The 24,213-nt window shown below is 36.1% G+C and overlaps 1 protein-coding gene and 1 pseudogene across 1 annotated transcript; both read left to right on the top strand.

The window, feature by feature from the left end:
* The window catches only part of LOC127446102 (sodium- and chloride-dependent GABA transporter 2-like), a 498,776-nt pseudogene that overhangs the window by 162,689 nt on the left and 311,874 nt on the right, over window positions 1–24,213 (top strand).
* LOC127446101 (GATA-binding factor 2-like) lies at window positions 11,943–23,185 on the top strand. Its single transcript, XM_051706766.1, has 5 exons — window positions 11,943–12,198; window positions 13,234–13,779; window positions 14,558–14,700; window positions 22,343–22,468; window positions 22,872–23,185. Exons 1-5 carry the CDS (start codon window positions 11,943–11,945, stop codon window positions 23,100–23,102), a joined length of 1,302 nt encoding a protein of 433 aa, XP_051562726.1. The 3' UTR covers window positions 23,103–23,185.

Below are 24,213 nucleotides of genomic sequence, written 5' to 3'. Positions count from 1 at the left end.
CTGAGCTCTGCAGGCAGTTCCTTTGTCCTCATGGCTTGGTTTTTGCTCTGATATGCATTTTCAGCTGTGAGACCTTATATAGACAGGGTGTGTGCCTTTCCAAATCATGTCCAGCCTCCAATCAAAGTGTAGAAACATCTCAAAGATGAATTTCAAGTGTCATAGCAAATGGTCTGAATAATTATATCAATGTGATATTTCAGTTTTTTCTTTTTAATAAATGTTTAATACATTTTAATACATTTATGATTTTTTTTTTTTTTTTTTTTGGCTTTGTAATTATGGGGTTTGGAGAGTAGATTGATGTGTAATTTTTTTTTTTTTTTTTCAAGCATTTTAGTATAAGACTGCAACATAAAATGTGAAAAAAATGAAGGGGTCTGAATACTTACTGAATGCTCTGTATTCATTTGGCAGATGCTTTTATTCAAAGCACTTACAGTGTATTTAATGTATACATTTTATCAGTGAATGTATTCCCTGGGATTCAACCCATGACCTTGCCGGTGATAGCGCCATGCTCTACCCTTGAGTTACAGGAACACCTTTCTGAATAATGTTAATGCAAGATGAAGCAATGTAACAAGGGAATCAAATGGCTGATCAAAGGCTTTGTTTTACTGTATATGTATACTCAGCTCATTTCTACCCATTCACTTTCTCTGTTCAGTCTCCAGATGAATGGCTGCCATCCCAGTTATCCTGCCAGACAGTCAATTGCGCTGACATATCTTTACCACCAACACATTCTAAACCATAAATCCTTATTAAATCTTTGACTAAAAGGATAACAATAAACTGTGGATGCATTGGGGTTGGGGGCAAAAAAAGCTATGGATTAATTGAAAGCTACTATGGTTGGAGTATTAGGATTTCAGTGTGATGGCATCATAGGTTAAATTCGAAATGCACACAAACAAACTCGCATGCACATGGCATAAAAAGATGGACCTCTGATCTTGATGCTTGAAAGACAGTAAGTGTGTGTGTGTGTGACGGGGGAGAACAGGGGGAGTGTGTACACAGTTGAATCTGCCCCTTTTAGCTGTCTTCACAAAGAGATGTCAGTCCTTTCAACACGCTCCCAGTATCTATTAATAACGTTTGCCTATGATCTACTGACTTCCAACCAGATATGATATTTCACATACACTCACTAACATACACATGCACACACATTCAAATGCACTAAACACACAAAGGAATGCTGTAGTACACTCCAGTTTAAAGACTATTTTCATCAATTCAGTGGCTTGAATATTGTTGGGCCTTTGTCTAAAAAATAATTTTGGTCTAGGGTTTCTTCATGCAATTATCTAATCAGCCAATTGTGTGGCAGCAGTGCAATGCATAAAATCAGGCAGATATGGGTCAGGAGCTTCAGTTAATGTTCACATCAACCATCAGAATGGGGAACAAATGTGATCTCTATGATTTTGACCATGGCATGATTGTTGGTGCCAGATGGGCTGGTTTGAGTATTTCTGCAACTGCTGATCTCCTGGGATTTTCACGCACAACAGTTTCTTGAGTTTACTCAGAATGGTGCCAAAAACAAAAAAACATCCAGTGAGTGGCAGTTCTGCAGACGGAAATGTATTTGTGATGAGAGAGGTCAACGGAACATGGCCAGACTGGTTCGAGGTGACAAAAAGGCTTCGGTAACTGCAGAAGACCACTTTGGGCACTTTATTAGGACCATAGTGTTCTTAATACAAATAATACATGTAAGTGCTCAGTGAGTGTACATTTTAAATGCAATGCACACAAAACAATTACTTGAATGCACCTCTTCTATAACAAACATGTTTTGAACACTTTGAACATGAGTTCAAAGTCACTTTGATATTTTTATGGAGCTTAATGTAAAAAAATCTCATGTGATGTAACCGTAGTAAAAAGAGAGAGAGAGAGAGAGAGAGAGAGAGAGAGAGAGACAATAACAAAAATAAAAATAAATCAAAGTTGCATTAAAGGCTGAAAATCTTGAAAAAATTATCATGAGTAAAGCAGAATAATCATTTATTATTATTTATTTAAAAAATTAGCAGTGAAACTAATTAATATTTGTAAAAATGTTGTCCACCAAATTAAAGTCATGCATATGTAACCTACATGTAGGTAGCTATAAACAGAAAACAGCCCTTTAGACCCTCAAGACTTGGTGTGAAATACAAAAATATATATAAATAAATAAATAAATAAACAACAACAACATTATTTTGTCATATCATTAAATATCAACATTTTGACATTTTTATAAACAGGCACATTTTGTTCAGGTCATTTGGAGTGACCCAGAGAAAACTTGATATTTTTTACTTAAAAAAAAAAAAATCATATTTGTGAAAAAATATTTCATATCAATTTGAAAAATATGTTTGAAAACTGTATTGAAATAAGTGATTAAGTTGCGTGCACTCTTGTGTGTTCAAAGTGCAAGGAAAGTATTTTAATAAATTTTTCTTTATAGTGAAAGTTATAGTATTTTCATTTTTTTTTTTTTTTTTTTTCAGAAAATGCCATAAATATTTTTGGACTCAAAGATAACATTTCTACGAAGTTGACATGTTTTTTTATGCTAGATTTTTAAAAGATTTCTACTGTAACTTTTTTAGACAAACTTTTTGTCAATGACCCTTATAATTACCATTTTAAAGTAGGTCTATGAGTGCCATGAGTATTTACTGCGAGTTCACCCACAAATGCAGACAAAATCGCATGCACATGGCAGTGGTAAAATGGGCCTCTAATTCATTGAGATTTGGTCTTTGAGAGTCCATAATTTGTCATCTAATTTGTTTAGCTGGTGAATAAACTGTGTGGATCAAAAGCAGAGCAAATAAACTGAAGGCTTCTCTTCTCTTCACCATCAAGATCACTATGGTGAAGCAGAAGCCAGCTCAGCTGTTACCACAGTATCCTGGCTGAGTGCCTGGCTGGTGTGATACAGAGATAGGAGTGATGGGGAGAGAGATAGAGGGAGAGGGGGAACTGGATGTCTGCAGGCGCCCAGTCCGGAAACACAAAGCGGGCAACAGTTACCCATCACATCCCCTAAAAGCTGAAAAAAGTCACACATGACTACACTAACTCTATTACCACACATTTTACACACTGCACATAGTGGAGAAATGCTCATGTGCATTTGTCCCCAAGGAAACTTTCAACATCTAGATATCTGTTTCAGAAGCAGACCTTGCTAACATTTAAAAGCTACTTAATGCAACAAAATCAACACTATATTGTATTTTTGTCTTCTAAAGAAAATTGTATATATCCAAATTCTACCATTATTTAAGTTCCCCAGTCAGGTCAATAAGAAAACATGGCCTGAAGTAGTTGGCTTGTATAGTTAACATGTTCTCTTGGTTCAAGTGGAGCACCATAATTCCATCCCCAAGAATAGCCAGGAGATGGCAGCTTTGGGTTAAAAATGGCAGAAAAAGTTCATCTCCAGCTCCTCAACTTGATTGCATGGTGCACAAGCTGCTTACCTCAAGAGATTCAAATTCCATCGTGATTTATCATAATGCAAAATGGTGAACCTTAGATTGTCAGCACTCGCATAAGTACAATCAAATTCCCACATTTGCTCTCATACTAATATCACTGTTGTAGAAGTGCCAAAATTTGCGTTCCATCAACCACTTGACATAAAGCATCTCTGTAACCCCATTGTTGTAAAAAAAACAACAACAAAAAAAATCACAGTCTGTCATCATTGTAAAATAATTAAAATCAATCAAAATTCTACTTTTTAACAACCCTTTGAACAACAGTAATAAATCCTGCCTTGTATCACTCACCACCATTTTCTTTCTACTTACATAAATGGTTAATTTACTTTGAGACACAAGGAAATGTAATAACTGACATTTAATTCTCTGTTTAGCTTTATATCTAGGACCAAAAATAAAACTCTTAGCAGACAATTCTTCCTCAAACAAACCAAAAAAAAATAATAATAAATCTTCAAATAAATAAACAAAACATACAACCTTGCACACTCCATATAACAATGAAAAACTGTTTCTCTTATTTTACAAAAAGGACATGCATTTGAAACCACTGGATTAATCAGAAATAAAAGCATTTACTGCTACAGCTAGAATCCTCCACTGCAAATCTCCCAATCTTTTCAAAACAGGTGATTTGAATAATATCCTCCAAACTGGTTTAACATCATTTTCAACCCCCAGTTTTTCCTTCCATACAGTATCAATCCTGTCCTTCAGCACATTTTTATTTAGAACTTCACACAACACTTATAAAAAAAAACTCTAGCACTCATCATTTTCATATCTATTTTTTCAACTCCTTCTAGAGTAAGAAGTGACCCACTTAGTCCTTTCAAATCTGGTGTCAATCCAATTCTAGGAAAGGGATCCAAGTTATTTGGGACGACCTTTTCATGATAAAGTTCACCAACAACTTTTCTCCTCATCATTCAAATTATCTTTCAACAAGTCCATAACCTTTTTAACTTGTCGCACAGAATGTTGTTTTAAATGGGCAGACATAGGTTGTATATTGCTGAAATCACCCCCAGCAACATCCACTAATTGTCACAATTTGAATGTTTTTGTGGAGTGTAACATATGCATTAATCCTGGCATATTCTGACATTCCACATCAAGACGAGCTCCATGGATCAGATGCTCTTCCAATAGCCAAAAAAGAGAACTTGAGTCCAACCTCTTGTTTTTTAAAAAGACCTGTTCAAAAAGAGGGCAATCCATTAAGTCTCAGTTTAGAACAGTCTAATAAAAATAAAGCTTCCATGAATGGAAGGCGAATGGTTGCCCCCCTGCTTGCAAGATGTATCAGACATTGACCTCCTTCTTCTCTTGGCAAAGAAAGCACACTCTGTGGGACCCAATGTAGTTTGTCCCAAAAAAAAAAAAAATTTTTTTGTAATTATGATAGCTTGTATTTTTACTCAAAAGATCATTTGGAGGGTCTACATAAGGAAGCTTATGCCAAAGGAGTGAAACTATCAGATTGTTGTCCATTAGAGTTCTTACCCTTTATGATAACTGTGGAGTAATCCACTTCCATTTTTCAGTTTTTTTTCCCTCCCCTTTTTTCTCCCCAATTTGGAATGCCCAATTCCCAATGCGCTCTAAGTCCTCATGGTGGCGTAGTGACTCGCCTCAATCCGGGTGGCGGAGGACACCAGTATCTATAGCCAATATTTTGGAGACATCCAAAATATCTTGAATTAAATAAATATTGTCTAGAATTGATCTGTTGGGCACACAGTAAGTCTGGTCCATATGAATAACCTCCCCATTACCTTGTTCATCCTGTTGGCCAACAACTTAGAGATTAGTTTGAAATCAGTACAAAGAAGAGAAACAGTACGCCAGTTTCTAATGTCTTTTAAATTACCTTTCTTTGGCAACAAGGTTATTACTGCCCTTCTACAACTCAAAGGCAGAAAATTTGCTTAAAATTCTTATCTTGAAGTAATGAGCTATAAAATGCCAATATGCACTTTTGTGTTTAACATCTGCAATAAATACAGAACTAAAAGATTATCTGAGAAACTTGTCTAATCTAGCCACTGAGACAAAATTATCTCTATTCTGTGCCCAAGTATATTGTCTTTGACTTTTATGAAGATTCCTCCAAATGTCACATAAATCATGTGTAACAAAGAACTGAGTCATAGCTCGCTTAGATGCAACATGAGGTTCTAGATGGTTTCTATCAATTTTGTCCTTTGCCGTCCGGTTAAAATCACCTCCCAGAAAAAAAATTTCATCAGATTTGCAAAACTGATGCTATTTTGTTTATAAACTGCACCATCTCTGACCCAAGATTAGGTGCATAAATATTAATCATTATTAAAACAGAGGCCTGGGTAGCTCAGCGAGTGAAGATGCTGACTACCACCCCTGGAGTAGGGAGTTGGAATCCAGGGCATGCTGAGTGACTCCATCCAGGTCTCCTAAGCAACCAAATTGGCCCGGTTGCTAGGGAGGGTAGAGTCACATGGGGTAACCTCCTCGTGGTCCCTATGTGGTTGCTCTTGGTGGGGCGCGTGGTGAGTTGTGTGTGGATGCCGCAAAGAATAGGGTGAAGCCTCCACATGTGCTATGTCTCTAGTAAGGTGCTCAACAAGCCACGTGATAAAATGCGCGGACTGATGTTCTCAGACACTGAGGCAACTGAGATTCGTCCTCTGCCATCCGGATTGAGGCGAGTCACTACGCCACCATGAGGACTTAGAGCGCATTGGGAAATGGGCATTCCAAATTGGGAAGAATTTTTTTTTTTTTTTTACTAAAACAATATTTCCAAACCTTGCTCTTACTACTAATAATTGTCCTTTTATAATTTGCTCAACATCATATGATATAGGTTTAAAATGTTTACCAAAAAGTACAGCCACACCTCCACTATTTTGATTTTAGTGACTCAACACAACATCCCGCCTCCACTCTAATTTCCACTCATTTTCGTTTCCTATGTCACTATGGGTTTCTTGAATTAGCATTACATCAACATTTTTCTGTTTAACTAGTTCAAAGAATAAAGCTCTTTTTTTATATCCCTTGCTCCATTCACATTAAGTAAACCCAAATTAATTTTATTCGGGTATAATGAAGCAAACAATAAATTAAACAGAAAATACTAATAAAAAAAAAAAAACTTTTTTGCACAAATCAAACCGTTTCAAAATCATAATTTAGTATGTTCATTTTGAGTTTCTGCATTGTTTTCTTAAGCCTATAAACATCCTGTTCTGTAAAGCTTCCTTCTCTTTTTTCTTTTATCATTATATTCACAGAATCACAATTCCTTCGTAGTTTGTCATTTCTCTCTCTCTCTATCTGACTTTCCTTTTCTATATCAGTGCCCACATTTTCATTCTATGGTAGTTACTGTATTTTTACTATTCATATCCAGATACAGTTTTACTCAGCAGTCATTGAGTCTGTCCTCTGCACTTCAGTAACTGTCTGGTTTGGTTCAGCTACGAAATCAGAAGACTACAAAGGACAGTTTGGACTGCTGAGAGGATTATTGGTTGCCCCATGCCCTCTCTTCAAGAACTATACACTTCCAGATTGAGGAAAAAAGCTGGAAAAATCACTCTGGACCCCACTCACCCTGCCAACCTCTTCTGCCATTTCATTCCTCTGAAGAAAAAAACATTTGCACTGTACATAACAGAAAACAGATTGTATTAGATTTGCACTACCTATGTGTATGTGTGTATGTATGTACGTGTGTGTCTGTACATATGTGTATAATTTTTTTTTTTTATTCTTCTTTTTTTTATTTTTTATTATTATCTATGTCTTACTGCTGTTTTTGTATTGTTTTTGTATTGTTGTACACTGGAAGCTCCTGTCACCAAGACAAATTCCTTGTATGTGTAAGCATACTTGGCAATAAAGCTGATTCTGATTCTGCTCCCTCCTTCCAGGACATGACCGAATTAAATGGCCTTCTTGTCCAAAACCAAAGCATTTCAACAATTCTGACGTGGCAAAAACCACATAATCATAATGATCAATTCTAAACTTGAAAGTAAGGTTTAGATCATCAAGATCGCTTCGTAAAATCATGTGTATCCTATCCTTCCTAAAAGAGGCTACATGTTTTAACATTGACGATTTACATCCCAGAGGCACTTACATTCTTTGAAAAACTGGCGTTAACGATTCTTGAATCACAACACCATTCGCGACCACTGTAAAAATTCACAACTGCACTGTTCATTCTCGTGACCAACCACATTAGCCACAGCAAGACTACATTCCTCCACCGAACATTTACTAACGGGAATTCTCTTAATTCCATGCCGCCTTGTTAAACTGTCTAACCCTGTTGCTGCGGGTGCTGCCATGCCGCCCAGCACACGCTGTTACCACTGAATCCTAAACTAATGAGACAGAGAGAGAGAGAGAGAGAGAGAGAGAGAGAAAGAGAGCAGCATTCTTTAGTCCTACTGATTTCTTATTTAATTTAGTTGGAAAGAGTTGACGTATTCACAGAGTTGTTAATTTTAAATGAAAGTGCAGACTTTCTTGATTTCATTTGAATATTTTTACACAGGTGGTGCAAATAGTCACATGACCACAGCCATACTGTGTCCCTCTAAAAGATGTTTGTTGAAGCTGCATGAGAGGAAGTAAAACTTCATAACACAACTACCGTACTTTGTACATATAATGCTTAAAGGGTCAATTATTGATTTGATATTAAGATTGCTCTGGCTCATATAAATCATGATCACAGAACAAGTAAACATGTAAACGGTCACCATAGAGACCAGTGGGAAAACACTTGAGTCCAGGGCTGGATTGGTAATCTGGCATACCGGGCATTTTCCCGGTTGGCCGACGCACTTTGGGACCGATCAGGGGCGGACTGGCCATCGGGAGAACCGGGCGGGCCGGTGGGCCGGCAGCGAAACGGGACGAATAGGCCGCGATAAGATGAAATGAGCCGCCTCGTTATGCAGAACGGGCCACAAAACGGCGCCGCGATATGCGGAAGGGCAGGGATGTATTAGCAACTGGGCCAATGTGGCCAGTGCCCAGGGGCCCTTCACTACCCCAAAACCAAAAAATGGTGGGAGAGGAGGGGGGCCCTTGCAAGTAATAATCCGTCCCTGCCGAAGGGGGCAGCGATATGCAGAACCCCCCCCACTATTTATAGTTATTTATAGTCACTGACATATATTGTTAATTTGTTTAGTTATTTATTGTAATAAACTTTTTGTTAATTTATTGATAATTTTTTTGTGTTTTGCGTAATAAATATATTCAAATTTTATATTCAAATTTGTTGAAGACTGTATTGTGGTGTCATGGGTGGGACCTCCAAATATAATTTCTCTCAGGGCCCCCATATGCTCAGAAACGGCCCTGTGATGAATGAAACAAAGTAAAATGTAAAAGGTTAATTAAAGTTAATTATTTTCTTGTCCCCACAATTGCCTGTTAGTAAAAAAATTTATAAATAAATAAATAAAAATATGTTACTTTATTGTTTGCAGTTTTCTGTTGGTCATAATGAGCAAATAAGCAAAATTGGACTCTGTAATTTCCCACCAGTTACAATTGTGACCAAAGAATAAATCTCATAATTTCACTAACTTAAAAAAAAAAAAGAAAAGAAAAAGAAAAGGCATACAGTTTATTACACTGGGCTATCCAATAATTAAAATACAGCTGGGAAAAATTTAAAAGAAAAAAAAATGGGTTAAGCAAATAACTCAGGCATATAAATGACTTTCAAGTGGACAACAACTTAAACAAGTTGAAAAAGTAATGTACATAAAAAGATTTATTATTTTATTCATTAGTCATTTTCTCACCATTTTGATGAATTAATTATTTATAATTAGTCCTTTAGTGGCCGATATTTTGAGATAATGGTCATGAAAGTATACAATTTGTTTTCCTTAAAAAAGTAAAGGTTGAATTCAAAAACTGCAAATACTATCTTGCTTTCACAAGAAGAAGAAGAAGAAAAAAAAAGGAAAAAAAAACTCTTTCTAGGCTAATTCTATATTTGTATAGATTAGATATACATTAGTTATAAACTGTTAAAAATACATGTTTTGTTGTTTTTTAGATTGTGGTTCTAATGGTTTGAAAATCCATTTACTGGAATTAAAAATATCTATTATGAAGTGATTAGTAATAATCTAGTGATTATTATATGGAGTAGGTTAACACTCCTAAAATCTATAGGAATATTTAGGCTATGCGTTTCCAAACAAGCTAAACATATAGATGGGAAAAAGACAAACAAAGAAATTCACATTTTATTAAATAAATTGCCTTATACCGCCTGCAAAAGAACTCATCTACAATAGCAAACACTGTTCTTCGAAACTTGTGGAAACTAAAGATGTGGATGTCATCTCTCTCTCTCTCTCTCTCTCTCTCCATCTCATTCACTCTACCTGTCTCCTTTTCACTCTATCTCATCAAAGCGATGGAAAGATCTTATGATTGAGGGTCGGCGGTTAGCGGTTTCGTGTTGTCACTGACCGCGCACGAGACGTGTCTGCCGAGACAGACAATACGCGCGCGCTGGCCAGAAACTTTTTATTCCCTAAATAATTTAAACAGGGAGAAGCCGATGGAGGGCGTTGCATTGGTTCGTGAAGAAATAATCACCTGTACCAAGGAATTGAGCGCGTTGTTTTCCTTAGGTTCACAGTCAAGTAGCACATTTAACATTTATTTGGGCTACTTTTATTCCCGTTTCATTAATGCAGATTTTTTTCCCTATATGATGCAATTATTTTTTACTCTGTTTCCCCTGTTACTAGATAAGGAGTTTAGACATATATGAATATAGCCCACTAACTGTATATGCTCTTGGCTGTCATTAAAGCAAAATTGAATTTCATCTTGTCTATATAAAGACATTGATTAAAGGAATATTCTGGGTTCAATACGAGTTAAGCTCAGTCAACAGAATTTGTGGCATAATATTGATTGCCACAAAAAATAATTTCGACTCGTCCCTCCTTTTCTTTAAAAAAAGCAAAAGTCGATGTTACAGTGAGGCACTTATAATGGAAGTGAATGGGGCCAATTTTGGAGGGTTTAAAGACAGAAATTTGAAGCTTATAATTTTATAAAAGCACATACATTAATTCTTCTGTTAAAACTCTTACTGATCTGTAAAGTTGTTTAAATCGTAATTTTTTACAGTGGTTTTATGGTTCCTTGACATTACATCGTCATGGCAACAAAGTTGTAAAATTGGATATAACTTTACACAGAAAAGGTTAGTAAGCGATTTGATCACACTAAAATCATGTTAACATGTATAATGTTTACGTTTCGTGGCTATACTTTTGAAACAGTGAGTATTTTAATGATTACGGATTGGCCCCATTCACGTCCATTGTAAGTTCATCACTGGAACCCAGATTTTTGCTTTTTTTTAAAGAAGAGGGGCAAGTCCAAAGAAATTTTTGTGGTAATCAATATTATGCCACAAAATGCTGTCGATTGAGCTTAATTTGTATTGAACCCGGAATATTCCTTTAAATAGGCCTACAAGAATATTATTTTTTAAAGTGAGGCCCTACCTCTTTTTAGCTTTTATAATATTTTTATAACAGTGAAAAAAGTATAAATTAAAAAGTAAATTAACTCTGAATGCCAATAATGAAGAGTGGAAATTATTTTACATTAGGTTTTTTCATAGTAGCCTGTGGTTTTCTGTAGGTGGTAATAACAGCAGTTTCAGGATGTTGAAGGGTGAAATGTGAATAAATTACTTGTGAGCAGGGCAGACCTAGCGAAACGAATGGATAAAAAGCTGCCTAGTATTCAGTGGGGTTTCAGGTGTCAAACTGGAAAAGGGACGAGCTCTAATTGGCTAGCCTTGATCCTGGAGGGAGGAGTCAGCCCTTGGCCTCTGTCTCATAGAGTCTATTGCATATAAGCTTTTTGAGCAGTTGCTCGTTTGACGACCTGTGGCGATCATTCCCGACGCTTATGAAGAAAAAAAAGTGTTCTGATACACGTGTGCTGCTCTGGAGCTGGAGTGACAAAATAAGAAGGTCGGTTCTTGGACTCTATTTTACACCCAAATAACAGGATTTGGTTTTAAATATTAGGGTATCAGTCGTTAAAATATATATGAGTTCACACAACACATGTAGCTGAAGTAATCAGTTATTAAGTGTGATATTTTGAACGCGCGAGATCTCAAGCTTTAAGTGCATCGCTCGCGCGCATCCTTTTGAAACTGTACGTGGAGATATCACACCGTTAACATTCATTTATGTTTACGCTCTCTGGGGTGTGCTAAATCATTGAAATTTAACGGCGGGGAAAGAAAGTATACACATACTCGGGAAATAAGCCTTCTAGCTGGATAAACTTGGAATAACTTTTTTAACCGCACAGAACAATTTGCATCCCCGTTCAGCTGGAAGGTATCTACAGATGGATCTCCCGGCGGAACCCCGGTGGATGATGCATGCTCATCATTCAGCCTTAGTGGGTACCCCCGATTCAATGCTTCCTCATGCTGGTTTAGGGCATCGTGTCTCGGGATATATGGAGCCAGGAGCCCCGTTATTACCACCAGATGAGGTGGATGTATTTCTCAGTCATTTGGACTCTCAAGGAAACCCCTATTATCACTCACATGGAGCCCACTCTTACACTCGTGCACGAATGTCTTACAGTCAAACGCATGGTGAGTAGGCCTGGAGCACTATTGACCTTGAAGTATTTTTTATTAACAGTTGTCTTTTAACCAGTTTTCAGTAGCCTACTTCAATTTCTGCATTAGTTGAGGTTAAATGAAGTGATTTCAACCCACCACTTTCCATAAAACTGTCGGTTATATTTCTTGGTTCCCCGGGGTATAAAAAATAGTACTATTTTTTAGTTTCCAAGATTAATCTCCAAGAGAATGTATCACAATGTATACTATTTAAATAGTTAATACAATTATGCATTATTATTATAATTAGTAAGCTAATGATGTTATGCTGGTATAAATATTAATATTGTGAAATTATTACTTTTCCTTTCCATATATAATCAACACTAAAATGCGTAGCAATTTTTTTGTTTGACGGCTGTTTTACAGTAATAAAGTTTACATAGATTGAAATATATTGCTTTGACACACGTTTTCTTGTTTTCTTACCTGTGTCAAGTGTATCGCTGTGTTCCCTCAAATTTCAGGGGGTTTGTTCGATTTGCAGAGATTGTTATCGATTGCAAGACATATAGTCTATAAAGTGGAGAAATTATAATTTGTGGAAAAATCAAATAAAATTACCCACATCTAATGATGAAATCCACCCCTCTATTGAGCGCGCGCTCTAGCAGAACGAAATATGGGCTTTGAGAAAGTTATTTTGTCAACCAGATTGCTCCGGTTTAAGAAATTTCGGATTTTCCGCGTTTGTGCAATAGGCTACATTGAAACTCGTTATATATATATATATATATATATATATATATATATATATATATATATATATATATATATATATATATATATCTTTTCTTTTTAACTGTTATAAACCGTCCTATTGTTATAATATTGTTATAATACTGTTATACATTTTATGGCTGTGGTTAAAAGCATTGTTATAATGCGGAGAAAAGTTAGAATCGAAAAAGTAACCCATTTACTTGATAGTCAGGCGTCTTGACACAGTAACATTGTGTGTTTACAAAATGCTGCAATTTATTTTCTTTTTTTTTTTTTTTGCAGCTCGGCTTACGGGTGGCTCAATGTGTCGGCCCCACCTTATCCACTCTCAAGAACTTTCGTTATTGGAGAACAGCAAGTCGATCCTGTCAGTGGCCCAACACCACAACAAATGGGCAGTCAGCCACCAGGGTAAAGCGGCTGTTCATTCAGCAGTTGATGAAAACTCAAATGGCCTGTACACGGGCACCGGTTCTTCTGCCCCAGGTTCGATGCATTGCCTGTCAATGACACAACACTGCAGTCCTCAGCTCTACTGCCTACCTCCTACTCCACCCAAGGACGCTTCCCTGGACCCCGCGTGCGCTGCTTCTGTAATGGACACTGGGAAATACCATATGCAGCTCGTCGACGGAATGAAAATGGAGTGTTCTAGTCCAGTCAGTAGTAATCTGGCGCAGACTACGACAAATATAGGCCTACTTTCATATTCCGATTATGCTTTTGCAGGAGCGCAGGACTTCTCCGGCAATGTGTTTCATTCCAGAAGACTGGTCGGGAGCAGCGCGAGAAACATGACGTCAAAATGCAAAAGCCGCGCTTTTTCAGGTATCATCAGAGTTCATAGTTCATAACACTACACCATCAGATGTGGAATGTCTAGCTTTAAACATCTGCTGCTTGTAAACAATTAGGGACACACTTACAGTGTTCATGTAACATTGTAATTACATTAAGTAACTTACTTGCCTACTTCATAATTATTTTATGGAGTAGCTTGTAAATACCCATTGGTGTTGTTATTGCAATAAATTATATTATGTAATATGGACACTGTAATGTGTTATTATAATTTGGTGACTAAATTATTACAGCACAATTTATGCATGTGCATTATGCATCTGAAAAAATAAAAATGCGAAACAAATATATATTTTTTAAATGTTTCATGTTCAGTTCATTTCCTGGCACTGCTCCTTATAACATAGTACTCACTTAAGAATCATATTTTGTATGTGTCCTTTAGTCGGATCTGTTTATGAAAACGATCATATAAGTAAAAGTTTAGATCATTGCACTAAGATGGACAATGAATCAACTTTCATGCTATTGAAAGATGTGCTATGTAGTCTGGTGCACACCTTGTGCCAAATGGCCGGTGTTGTTTCTTGAACAGTTTTAAAGTTTGCACATCTGTCCTTTTGTGTTATAAAATATTTTGATGTGAAAACTGGTTTCACACTTTAACAAAAAAGATTACGTATTGTAAAATGTGATGTTCCAGTGCACAACCACACTACACATTCATTCCACTCAGCATAAGTTGCTTAAACTTATTTCCTCTCTCCTCATTTTGTGCATCTCTGTGGAAAATGTATGGTGGAAGGGCGTGAATGCGTGAATTGTGGAGCAACATCAACTCCTCTGTGGCGAAGGGATGGAACAGGTCATTATCTGTGTAATGCATGTGGACTCTATCACAAGATGAATGGCCTGAACCGACCACTCATCAGACCCAAGAGGCGACTGGTAATTGCCAGACACAGACATGTACACCTTTGCATGCATTTACTTGCAAGCACACACAGTTACAACATAAACATTGCATAGAACACTGCTCTAAAACCAACTGAAGAAAAACATTGGTAACGGTTTGCCTGCTAACCTTTTACCTGCATTTCCCCATATATTTGGGAGATGCCAACATGTTCACTCCATGACAAGTAAAGAAAATGAAGCATCAAGAATTCTTCATCTAGACATTCAGGAGTTAAATGCCAATAAAAAATAACACTGATCATGTTTGTAGAGCTCTTGACAGTAATAACATTTACAGGAAAATTGTTAAGGAGTAGTGATTCACTTTCACTAACATTGTGCCTATGTGATGTACAGTATGATGGTTGTATTACATGCACTGACAGAGAATGTGTACAGAGAACGGAGAAAAAGAAAGTCTTGTGTGTGTGTGTGTGTAATGGACCACTGAGTTTCTGTGGCCCTGCTGACAGGCTTAAATGGCAAGTAGAATTCATTAGCATGAATAAGTGTAAACTTGACCAGAAATCATATACTAGTTTTATTCCTGATAGGCATATCATCTTAACTTAATTTGAATATTAAAATTTTAAAGTTATAATTTTCTATCCACCAAAGTTACTTTTTATTATTACTATTAGCCTATTAATATTATTATTATTTTAAAAGTGTGAATATTTTTTTTAGAATTTTATATTCATAAAAGTTCATAATAGTTGAGTAGCCTATTGTTGATGGAAACATTCAATCTGACTGGTCAGATCTCAGTCACACTTGATGCAACAGGATTAAAATATTCCAAATGCAATGCAGCGATTATACAATAATTTGCTTTGCCACTGTAACTCGACTGGGTATAGTTGTAAACAAAATACAAATTACAAATGCATTATGTTAAATTTTAAAGAATATGCCCAATACTTTGATATTCTACTAACTAAAGCTGTCACTACACAACACTCAAGTAACAGAGATGGAAAAACTACACTATGCAGACGTCTGCAGAAATGCTACTGTGACTGAAAATGAAGGAAAACACCTAATAAATCAGCTTGAAAGTTACTGCCTCGACGGATTTTGTTTGACTCTCCTTTCTGAATGTTTTAGCTGTAAATTAAACTGACTAGCTTCGGATCTCTTGCTTTTATTCAGTGTGTAACGAGCACTTCTGCATCAGCTACAGGTCATATATTTAAAGAGCGCCTGCAGAGACAGGTCGGTCCATTTGTTTCCGTGGCAGGATGTCTGCCCACCGATAACTTTGCGAGACCCAAAAGCACTTCTGTTCGTGTTTGTTTTCTCACTCTACACTCTTTTGACATGTAGAGAGTCTATTATAGCTCCTTGAGCACCACTCCACAGGTCGGGGCAAAAAAGAAAAAATGTTACACAATGTTACGGATGGGAACGGGGTTAAACGAGTGTCGTGAATACGTGAATTTATGTTGTTGTTTTTTTGAGGGCGTAATTTTAGAGTTTGACGTAAAAACTCTGACCAGGGCCTCATTTCCCAAAAGCATCGTAAGCCTAAATAGATCTAAAAACGATCGTACAAAACATCTTAGAATTATGGTCTGTTTCCCAAAAACATCGTATTCCAGGTTCAATACATGTTAAGATAAATTGTCAGCATTTTTGGCATAATGTTGATTACCACAAAAAACCTATTTGACTCATCCCTTCTTTCTTTAAAAAAAGCACAAATCTGCGTTACAATGAGGCACTTACAATGGAAGTGAATGGGGCCAATTTTTGGAGGGTTTAAAGACAGAAATGTGAAGCATATAATTTTATTAAAGCACTCACATTAATTCTTCTGTTAAAACACATGTAGCCTATTACTTGAGATGTAAAGTTGTTTAAATCGTCATTTTTACAGTTGTTTTAGGGTTTTAGGGTTTGTTGACATTACGATGTCATAGCAACGAAGTTGTCAAATTGGCTATAACTTTACACAGAAAAGGTTGGTAAGCGATTTTATCACACTAAAATCATGTTAACACACATATTGATTACATCTTGTGGCCTATACCTTTAAAATAGTGAGTATTTTAATGTTTACGAATTGGCCCCATTCACTTACTGTATATTGTAAGCAAGTCAAAATACATTTTTGTGGAAATCTATAATATGGCACAAATGCTGTTGGTTGAGTTTAACTTAAGAGCATCGTTGTTAGGTATTACTGCAAATCAGAAAGACAGGTAAACTCACACATATTTGATCAGGGGCATTCACATAAGATTCCAGGGGGATGGGGGGAGGTAACCCCCCAAATAATCAAAACAAGCAAGTTCAAATTGTACAGGCATGTATTTTCTTTAAAGTCATTGTGTAACATTGTATACTTCCCCTAGCAGACTTAATTGTTAGAATCTATTTGTACTGTATTTGTATTGTTTATTGATCAATAATAATAATTAAAAAAAAAAATAGCATCGTAAGGACTTATGCAGACACCTGCAGGACAATCACGACTTCATTCAGTTTTATACAGTTAATGTTGAGATTCTTACACTTTATGCAGTAGAATACAATGTGACCAAGATACTTTTATTTTAAATTTTGTTAATTTTTCTCTAAATAAAATATATAGAGGTCTACTTATCATATCAATTAGACTTAATTGTAATAAGGCTATCTAATGTTTAATAATATATAATTATATAGTGTAAAATAAATGCATAAAATTGATAAATAAATGACTGAATAAATAATTAGGCCTAAATCAATACGTTACTTACAGGATTTGTGTGATCGAGTTGGTACAAAGTGGGAACAAGATTATTTTACAAATTAAATTCAGAGGGAATGAATATGTTAAGGGTAATTTTGTTTATCTTGGCTTGCAAAATGTCTTGACTTGTCCTTCCTCCTCTTCTATAACCTCCTCATCTTCCTCTCAGACACTCAAGGGTGCTCTCGCCCACACAACAATGTAAATGTTCCTATAGTGCAGCCTGCAGCACTCTACTTTGCACTCCACCAACATCATGGTGAACCTCCTAATATTCAATATATGCTTGATCATTGGCATGATCATTCAAAGGGCCTCTGTGGCTAACCGCAGTTTATTAACATGTCTGGAAGCAATAAAAATCTTAGCCAGTGACTTTCAAACTAGCCAAAATATTTTATTACAACACTGAAAATATTAAAAGGTTTCCTTACCTATTAATTGAGCCTCTAAGAATATAATCTGTTCTTTCATTCAGTTCTTTCATAATAGCCTACTTCTTTTTGCAGTTTTAAAAATGGTAGTTTCAGTTAATTTGATATTTAGCTTAAGCAATGCAAATTTTAAATAGGCCTACTCTTTTCTATTTCTGCAGCACACAAAGCTGCATTCATTTTGTAAAAAAAAAAAAGCTCCTGCAGACCAATACAGCTGGAGTGCTTGAAGTCCTACTGTTAACATTAAGCTCTGAGGAGAAACTTTTCTGTACATCCAGCCTACATTCATATGGAAAGGGTAGAGTACCTTTCTGGTATCAGGTCCAAATTGTATGTCATTCCACAAAGGATTTGGACTAGCAATCTTCATGTTATTGCTATAGGGTCTTTAACCACAACTCTCTTCATCAATCTTTCAGTATGTCTTTTGTTATTAACAATTTTTATTGATTCCTGTCACAGATTAAATAAACATGACAACAAAAATGGAATCAGATTATATGAATTTAAAACCCTTCCCTCCGAACATCCCCCCCCCCCCGACACAAATGCGCACTTCAGTGGTCTGATAATAAATTAATAATGACACATAAATAAACAATAAATCAAAAGAAAGTATTTAGAAAAAAAAAAGAAGATAATCTATAAAACAAACTCCAACCAATGGGGGGGGTTAGTCTCACAATATACAATTTATACAAAATATACAATATATTTATTTGATCATAATATGCATAATTATATACTATTTATTAAAAACGGGCTTACATAAAAGAACAGGTTTTTGTGTTGATAAAGAATAAAAATATATATACATTTTCAGTCCAATGTTATATAACAAAGAGAGATAAGCTACTATTCTTCTTTTAAATGGCTTACTCCAAGTAATACTGGATTTAGAGGGTGACAGAGCAGTAGACCCAAAAGGGCAACTATGGCAAATATACTAGGGGACTACATATAAGGCACTTGAAGACCCGTAAAAGCATGTGACTTCAAAATACATTGAAATGTCTCAAAAACAGTACAAAATAATCGGATGGCTTCCAGACTCACTGGATGGTATCACTGTCAGATTCAGCAGTGGCACAGGAATAATTATTTCAGAATGTCTCAGAAAGCAGTGATAAAGGAGCTGTCAGTAACTTCAAAAGGACTTGTTTAAGGACCTTTTTTTATTACTTAAACAGTAGCAAAAGGATGGCAAAATACTATCAGGCTGTAATGATACTATAGAGAGGAGATTAGGTATGAACCCAGGTGCGGGAGCTTTATTCAAAGAGTGCAGGACAACTAGGCAAACATTATAAATGTCTTTACTGTCACTTTTGATCAATTTAATGCATCCTTGCTGAATAAAAGTATTAATTTCTTTAATTTCTTTTCCAAAAAAATAAGTGAATAAATTCTTACTAACCCCACACTTTTGAACGGTAGTGTACAATGTTACAAAAGATTTATATTTCAGATAAATGTTGTTCTTTTGAACTTTCTATTCATCAAAGAATCCTGAAAAAAAAAAAATTGTACACAACTGTTTTCAACACTGATAATAATCAGAAATGTTTCTTGAGCATCAAATCAGCATATCAGAATGATTTCTGAAGGACCATGTGACACTGAAGACTGGAGTAATGATGCTGAAAATTGAGCTTTGATCACAGGAATAAATTACATTTGACTATTGTATTATTATTATTATTTTAAATTGTAATAATATTTCACAATATTACTGTTTTTACTGTATTTTGGATCAAATCAATGCAGGCTTGGTGAGCAGAAGAGACTTTTGAACTTTTGAACAGTAGTGTACATCCAACAGAATAATTCTAGCATCATTTACCAATGTAGTTTTTACTACCCTAAAAACAACTGGATGATTGATGTGACACTTTGTGATAATAATGTTTCTTCCAAAAGACTTTTTTAAATGCATGAAACTAGTTTATTAGATATTAAAAATATAAATTGTGACAAGACAGGCTATCAGTCTCTGTGTTAGTGTTGGTGGGGATTTTTCAATGATTTCAGTGCAGTTGCATTGTTACGTCAGTAGGTGGCGGCAAGGGACTGTAATGAGTGAGTCAGTCAGCAGACTATTCAAACATTTCAGTCAAAAAGGCTGCTTTATTCAGGAACAAACAATGCTATGGTTATCAATATGTCAATCATTGACATTTCAAGAGTGAATCCCGCATTTATATTCGGATGTAATTCCCGAAAATTTGCAGCATGTACATGGCCGTTGGTCCTCCTCTTAGCAGCATGAAAAACAAGTTTTATACAAATTCTGGATGGATTATATATAGCATAGAATGCGCACAACGAGCGCTCCCTTTATAATCGCTAAAAAGCTGTCACTCATCTTCATCGCGATCTCTAGCACCCCCGTAGAACCAGGCCTATTAATAATGAAAAATGAGTAAGCCTAAATGTTTCCAATTTATGCAAGGAATACAAACGCCCCGACATGGAGTGGATAGATATAGTAGAAAGATATCGAGAGAGAGAAAATTACCCCTCAAAAAAGTCAGTAAGAAGCTTTCTCTTCCCAACTGCGAGTGGAGGTTTTTTATTCTCCATTTTTTAGCTAAAGTTAGCTTCACCAGAGCGGCGCCAAGCAAGCAGTCATGTCAACGATGTCATGCGCTTAGCGGTCTTTAGATGTGGGGCGGGGCTTTTACATTTTAAAGAGACATGACAACTAGCCTATAAACAAACGTAATATAAATTATTGTAAATAATTAATTCAATTAATTTTTACTAAAATATAAGTATCTTGGGGTCCCCCTTAGTTTATTTTTTACTTCTTATGGGGTGTCCCTAATGCCTTATGGGGGGTCCCAGATCCCCCCAGCCCCCCCTCAATTCGAGCACTGGTGCAGATTCATCTACAACACTGTCCCGAATGAGTGTTACTGCACAAAACAAACTCCAGCCGCTAGGCGGAACCAGCACAAAAATAATTAAAAAAAGATGCTCAGTTTCCACTGATGGTCAAGTGAATGTTCAGTGAGTTGGTCCACTTGGCTGCAATGTGAGTACCACAAAATTACTTACTCAGTCTATTGACTTTATGAACGACATCGGTTGCTGGGGATATGTAAATATTTTACAGCCATCCTTAGCATCTATTCTCAATTTGGCCGGCAAAAGTGACCTTCCATTGATGTAAGAGTTTCTTGCATTCCTTGAATCGATCACGTTTCTCTCGTCGAATTCACAATGTCTGGGAACAAGAAAATGCTGTGGTTCTTCCAAGAAAGCCTTCCTTTACTCCTCGCCTCGCGTAACACGATATCTTTATCGGATGATCTCAGAAATTTGGCCAAAATTGATTGGGGCCTGTAATCCTCAGCGGATCGCCAAGCCAGAACCCTGTGAGCTCGCTCGATTTCCAGCTTATGACCTGTTATGTCAAGTAGACTCAGAAAGGGCCTGTCCTGGAATTTCACCATACCTTCTTCGTCCTCAGGAATTCCAACAATTCAGATGTTATTCTGCCGGTTACGGTTCTCCAAGTCCTCCAACTTCTCTTCAGACGCGCTCCAAATCCACCTTGGTTGCTAGCGGATTAGCAGCTAATTGCCTCTCTGATGACTCCAGATAATCAATCCGTTTCTTGACATCCCCCACTCTTGTAACCACCTCAGTGAATTTCGTGTCCATGGCAGTGATCGATCAAGCATTACAGCAAAATCCTCCAAATCACAACAACCTTCATCAGCATTGCCGACATGTTCAACAATTCTCACGGAATTTCCCTCACTTCTCCAGCCAAATCGGCTCCCGGGCTTGCGGCCCGCTCAGGGGCGTCAGCTTGAGCACTTAAGTGTCTTTTAATGTCTCCAGAGCCCGAGGATTATGAATTCTTCGACATATTGTCTTCCTAGAACAGTTAAGGATCAGGGTGTATCGAATCTCACTCATACTTTTTCTATGACCTAAAAAGTATTCAAACTAGCATAGTGTGCTGAGCTCGCTGTTCACACGTCCGAACCTCACATGGCGTCACGTGACCCTCCAACCTTTCAGTATGTCTTTAATGCTCATAGAGAGATGTTCGGCTAAGGAGAATTTATATATATATATATTTGCAAAGCTTAAATGTCTAATCTAAATATTTTACTTTCATAATATAAAATGTATCATGTATCATATATTATTTTTGAATTTCAATGTTTTATTGGAGAGAAACAAGCTTTTTTAAATGACCTTTTTTAATTAATTAAAATAACATTTACTTTAAATAACTTCAACAAAAACATTTGTAAACATGCCATCTCAACTTTCAAGCCAGAGCATAGAAATCTAGTTCCAGGCTTCCTTATACTGGACATCAATCTGTTTTTTTCCCTCTTCCTTTCCCCATTTAATTTTTTTGTTCTTAAGTTTTATGTTCTGTTATTGACCATTTTCTTCTACGTTTTCACTCTCTGTCCCTTTGTGTGTTATGCAGTCTGCATCTAGGCGAGCAGGCACCTGCTGTGCCAACTGCCAGACAGGCACGACCACACTTTGGAGACGTAATGCCAGTGGAGAACCTGTTTGTAATGCCTGTGGACTGTACTACAAACTACACAACGTGAGTGGCACTGGCACTTTGTATTGACAGAGAACAGCAAACTGAATGATTGAATTTTGGATAAGCAATACAACATATTTGATTACACATTTGTCTTTCTTAAATGCATACTTGTTAGGGGACTTGTAAGGGCTATACGTCCTCAAACAAGAATTGCTTATTCTTAAACATGACATGTTAAATCTGCTGGCTATCCCTAAATAAATAATATATCTATTAGGGAAAAAAATCTAATGTTTATTTTTTTATTATTATTATTTATTTATTTATTTTTATTTTTTGCATTGGCAGGATATGCAATATTCAACAGATAGGTTTAACACAGAAGGAATTTCATTTTCAAACTGGTAGTATTATTGTTGTACAAATGGTGTACTATATCTCTGCATTTTTGTGCATTCAGATGAACCGGCCCCTTACTATGAAGAAAGATGGGATTCGGACCCGCAATAGGAAAATGTCTAGCAAACCTAAGAAGAGAGTGGAAAAATGTCCACAGTTTGACAGTTGTGTACAGGATAAACAATCCACCTTTAGCCACATGGCCACCATGTCCCACTCCTTTAATATGACCCCACCCATACAACTACATTCTGCATTCAGTCACACCAGCTTAGTCACTGCTATAGGCTGAGAAAAGATACTATCCTTAATGCACACATATTAAAGGGATAGTTTACCCAAAATTGAAAATTCTCTCATCATTTACTCACCCTCATGCCATCCCAGATGTGTATGACTTTCTTTCTTCTGCTGAACACAAACGAAGGTTTTTTAGAAAAACATTTCAGCTCTGTAGGTCCATACAATGCAAGTGAAAGGGTACCAACATTTTGAAGCTCCAAAATGCACATAAAGGCAGCATAAAAGTAATCCAAACAAATCCAGTGGTTAAATCCAAATCTTCAGAAGTGACATGGTAGGTGTGGATGAAAAAGAGATCAATATTTAAGTATTTTTTATTATTATTATTATTAATTCTCCTCCTTGCCCAGTAGGTGTCGGTATGCATGAAGAAAGAAATTCATACACATCTGGGATGGCATTAGGGTGAGTAAATGATTAGAGAATCTTCATTTTTGGGTGAACTATCCCTTTAAAACATAACTAATAAAACACTGCATCCATTTCATTAATGTTTCAGCCTTAAATCTTAGTTCTTATGAAAGACATAGTAAACATGCTTTGTTCAGTTTTTGATAGACAACCAGTTGTTACAAACCTGATGCACTTTATTTTGTGGATTCTTATTTTATCGATATTTATTTTAAGCCAATACAGAATATGACTGTACACCAAGAGTTTAATTAATAAGGCAGATATTAATTGATAATCAATAGGCCCTATTTATTCAAATAATAATCACAAGTAAAATAACTCTTATGCCAGATTAAATCCCCACCAAATCCCAACATATGCCTTACCCTATGAACCTAATGGCACTGCACTGTATCTTATGGAACTGTAAAGAAGGAAGGAGTATGTCTTTTCCCAGATGGCAATTGCTGGTGTACTGTTTCAACTGCAATTTTAAGATTATAATATAAAAAATTTGTAAGACTGTCTTTAAATCATTCATGTTATTATATAATTATTGCTTTAATTTCTTTCTTTCTTTGTTATTTTCAAGCTTTATTGAAAAATGCTTATATTAACATCAGTATCTTCTTAGTACACACATGCATTAACACACAATACACATTACAATCAAAAAGAATACAACCTTTTTTTTTTACTGTGTACCT

The sequence above is a fragment of the Myxocyprinus asiaticus genome, chromosome 9 (genome assembly GCF_019703515.2).
Source record: "Myxocyprinus asiaticus isolate MX2 ecotype Aquarium Trade chromosome 9, UBuf_Myxa_2, whole genome shotgun sequence".
NCBI lineage: Eukaryota > Metazoa > Chordata > Actinopteri > Cypriniformes > Catostomidae > Myxocyprinus > Myxocyprinus asiaticus.
The sequence above is the reverse complement of the archived record's forward strand: the minus strand, read 5'-3'. Positions and strand labels throughout refer to the sequence as shown.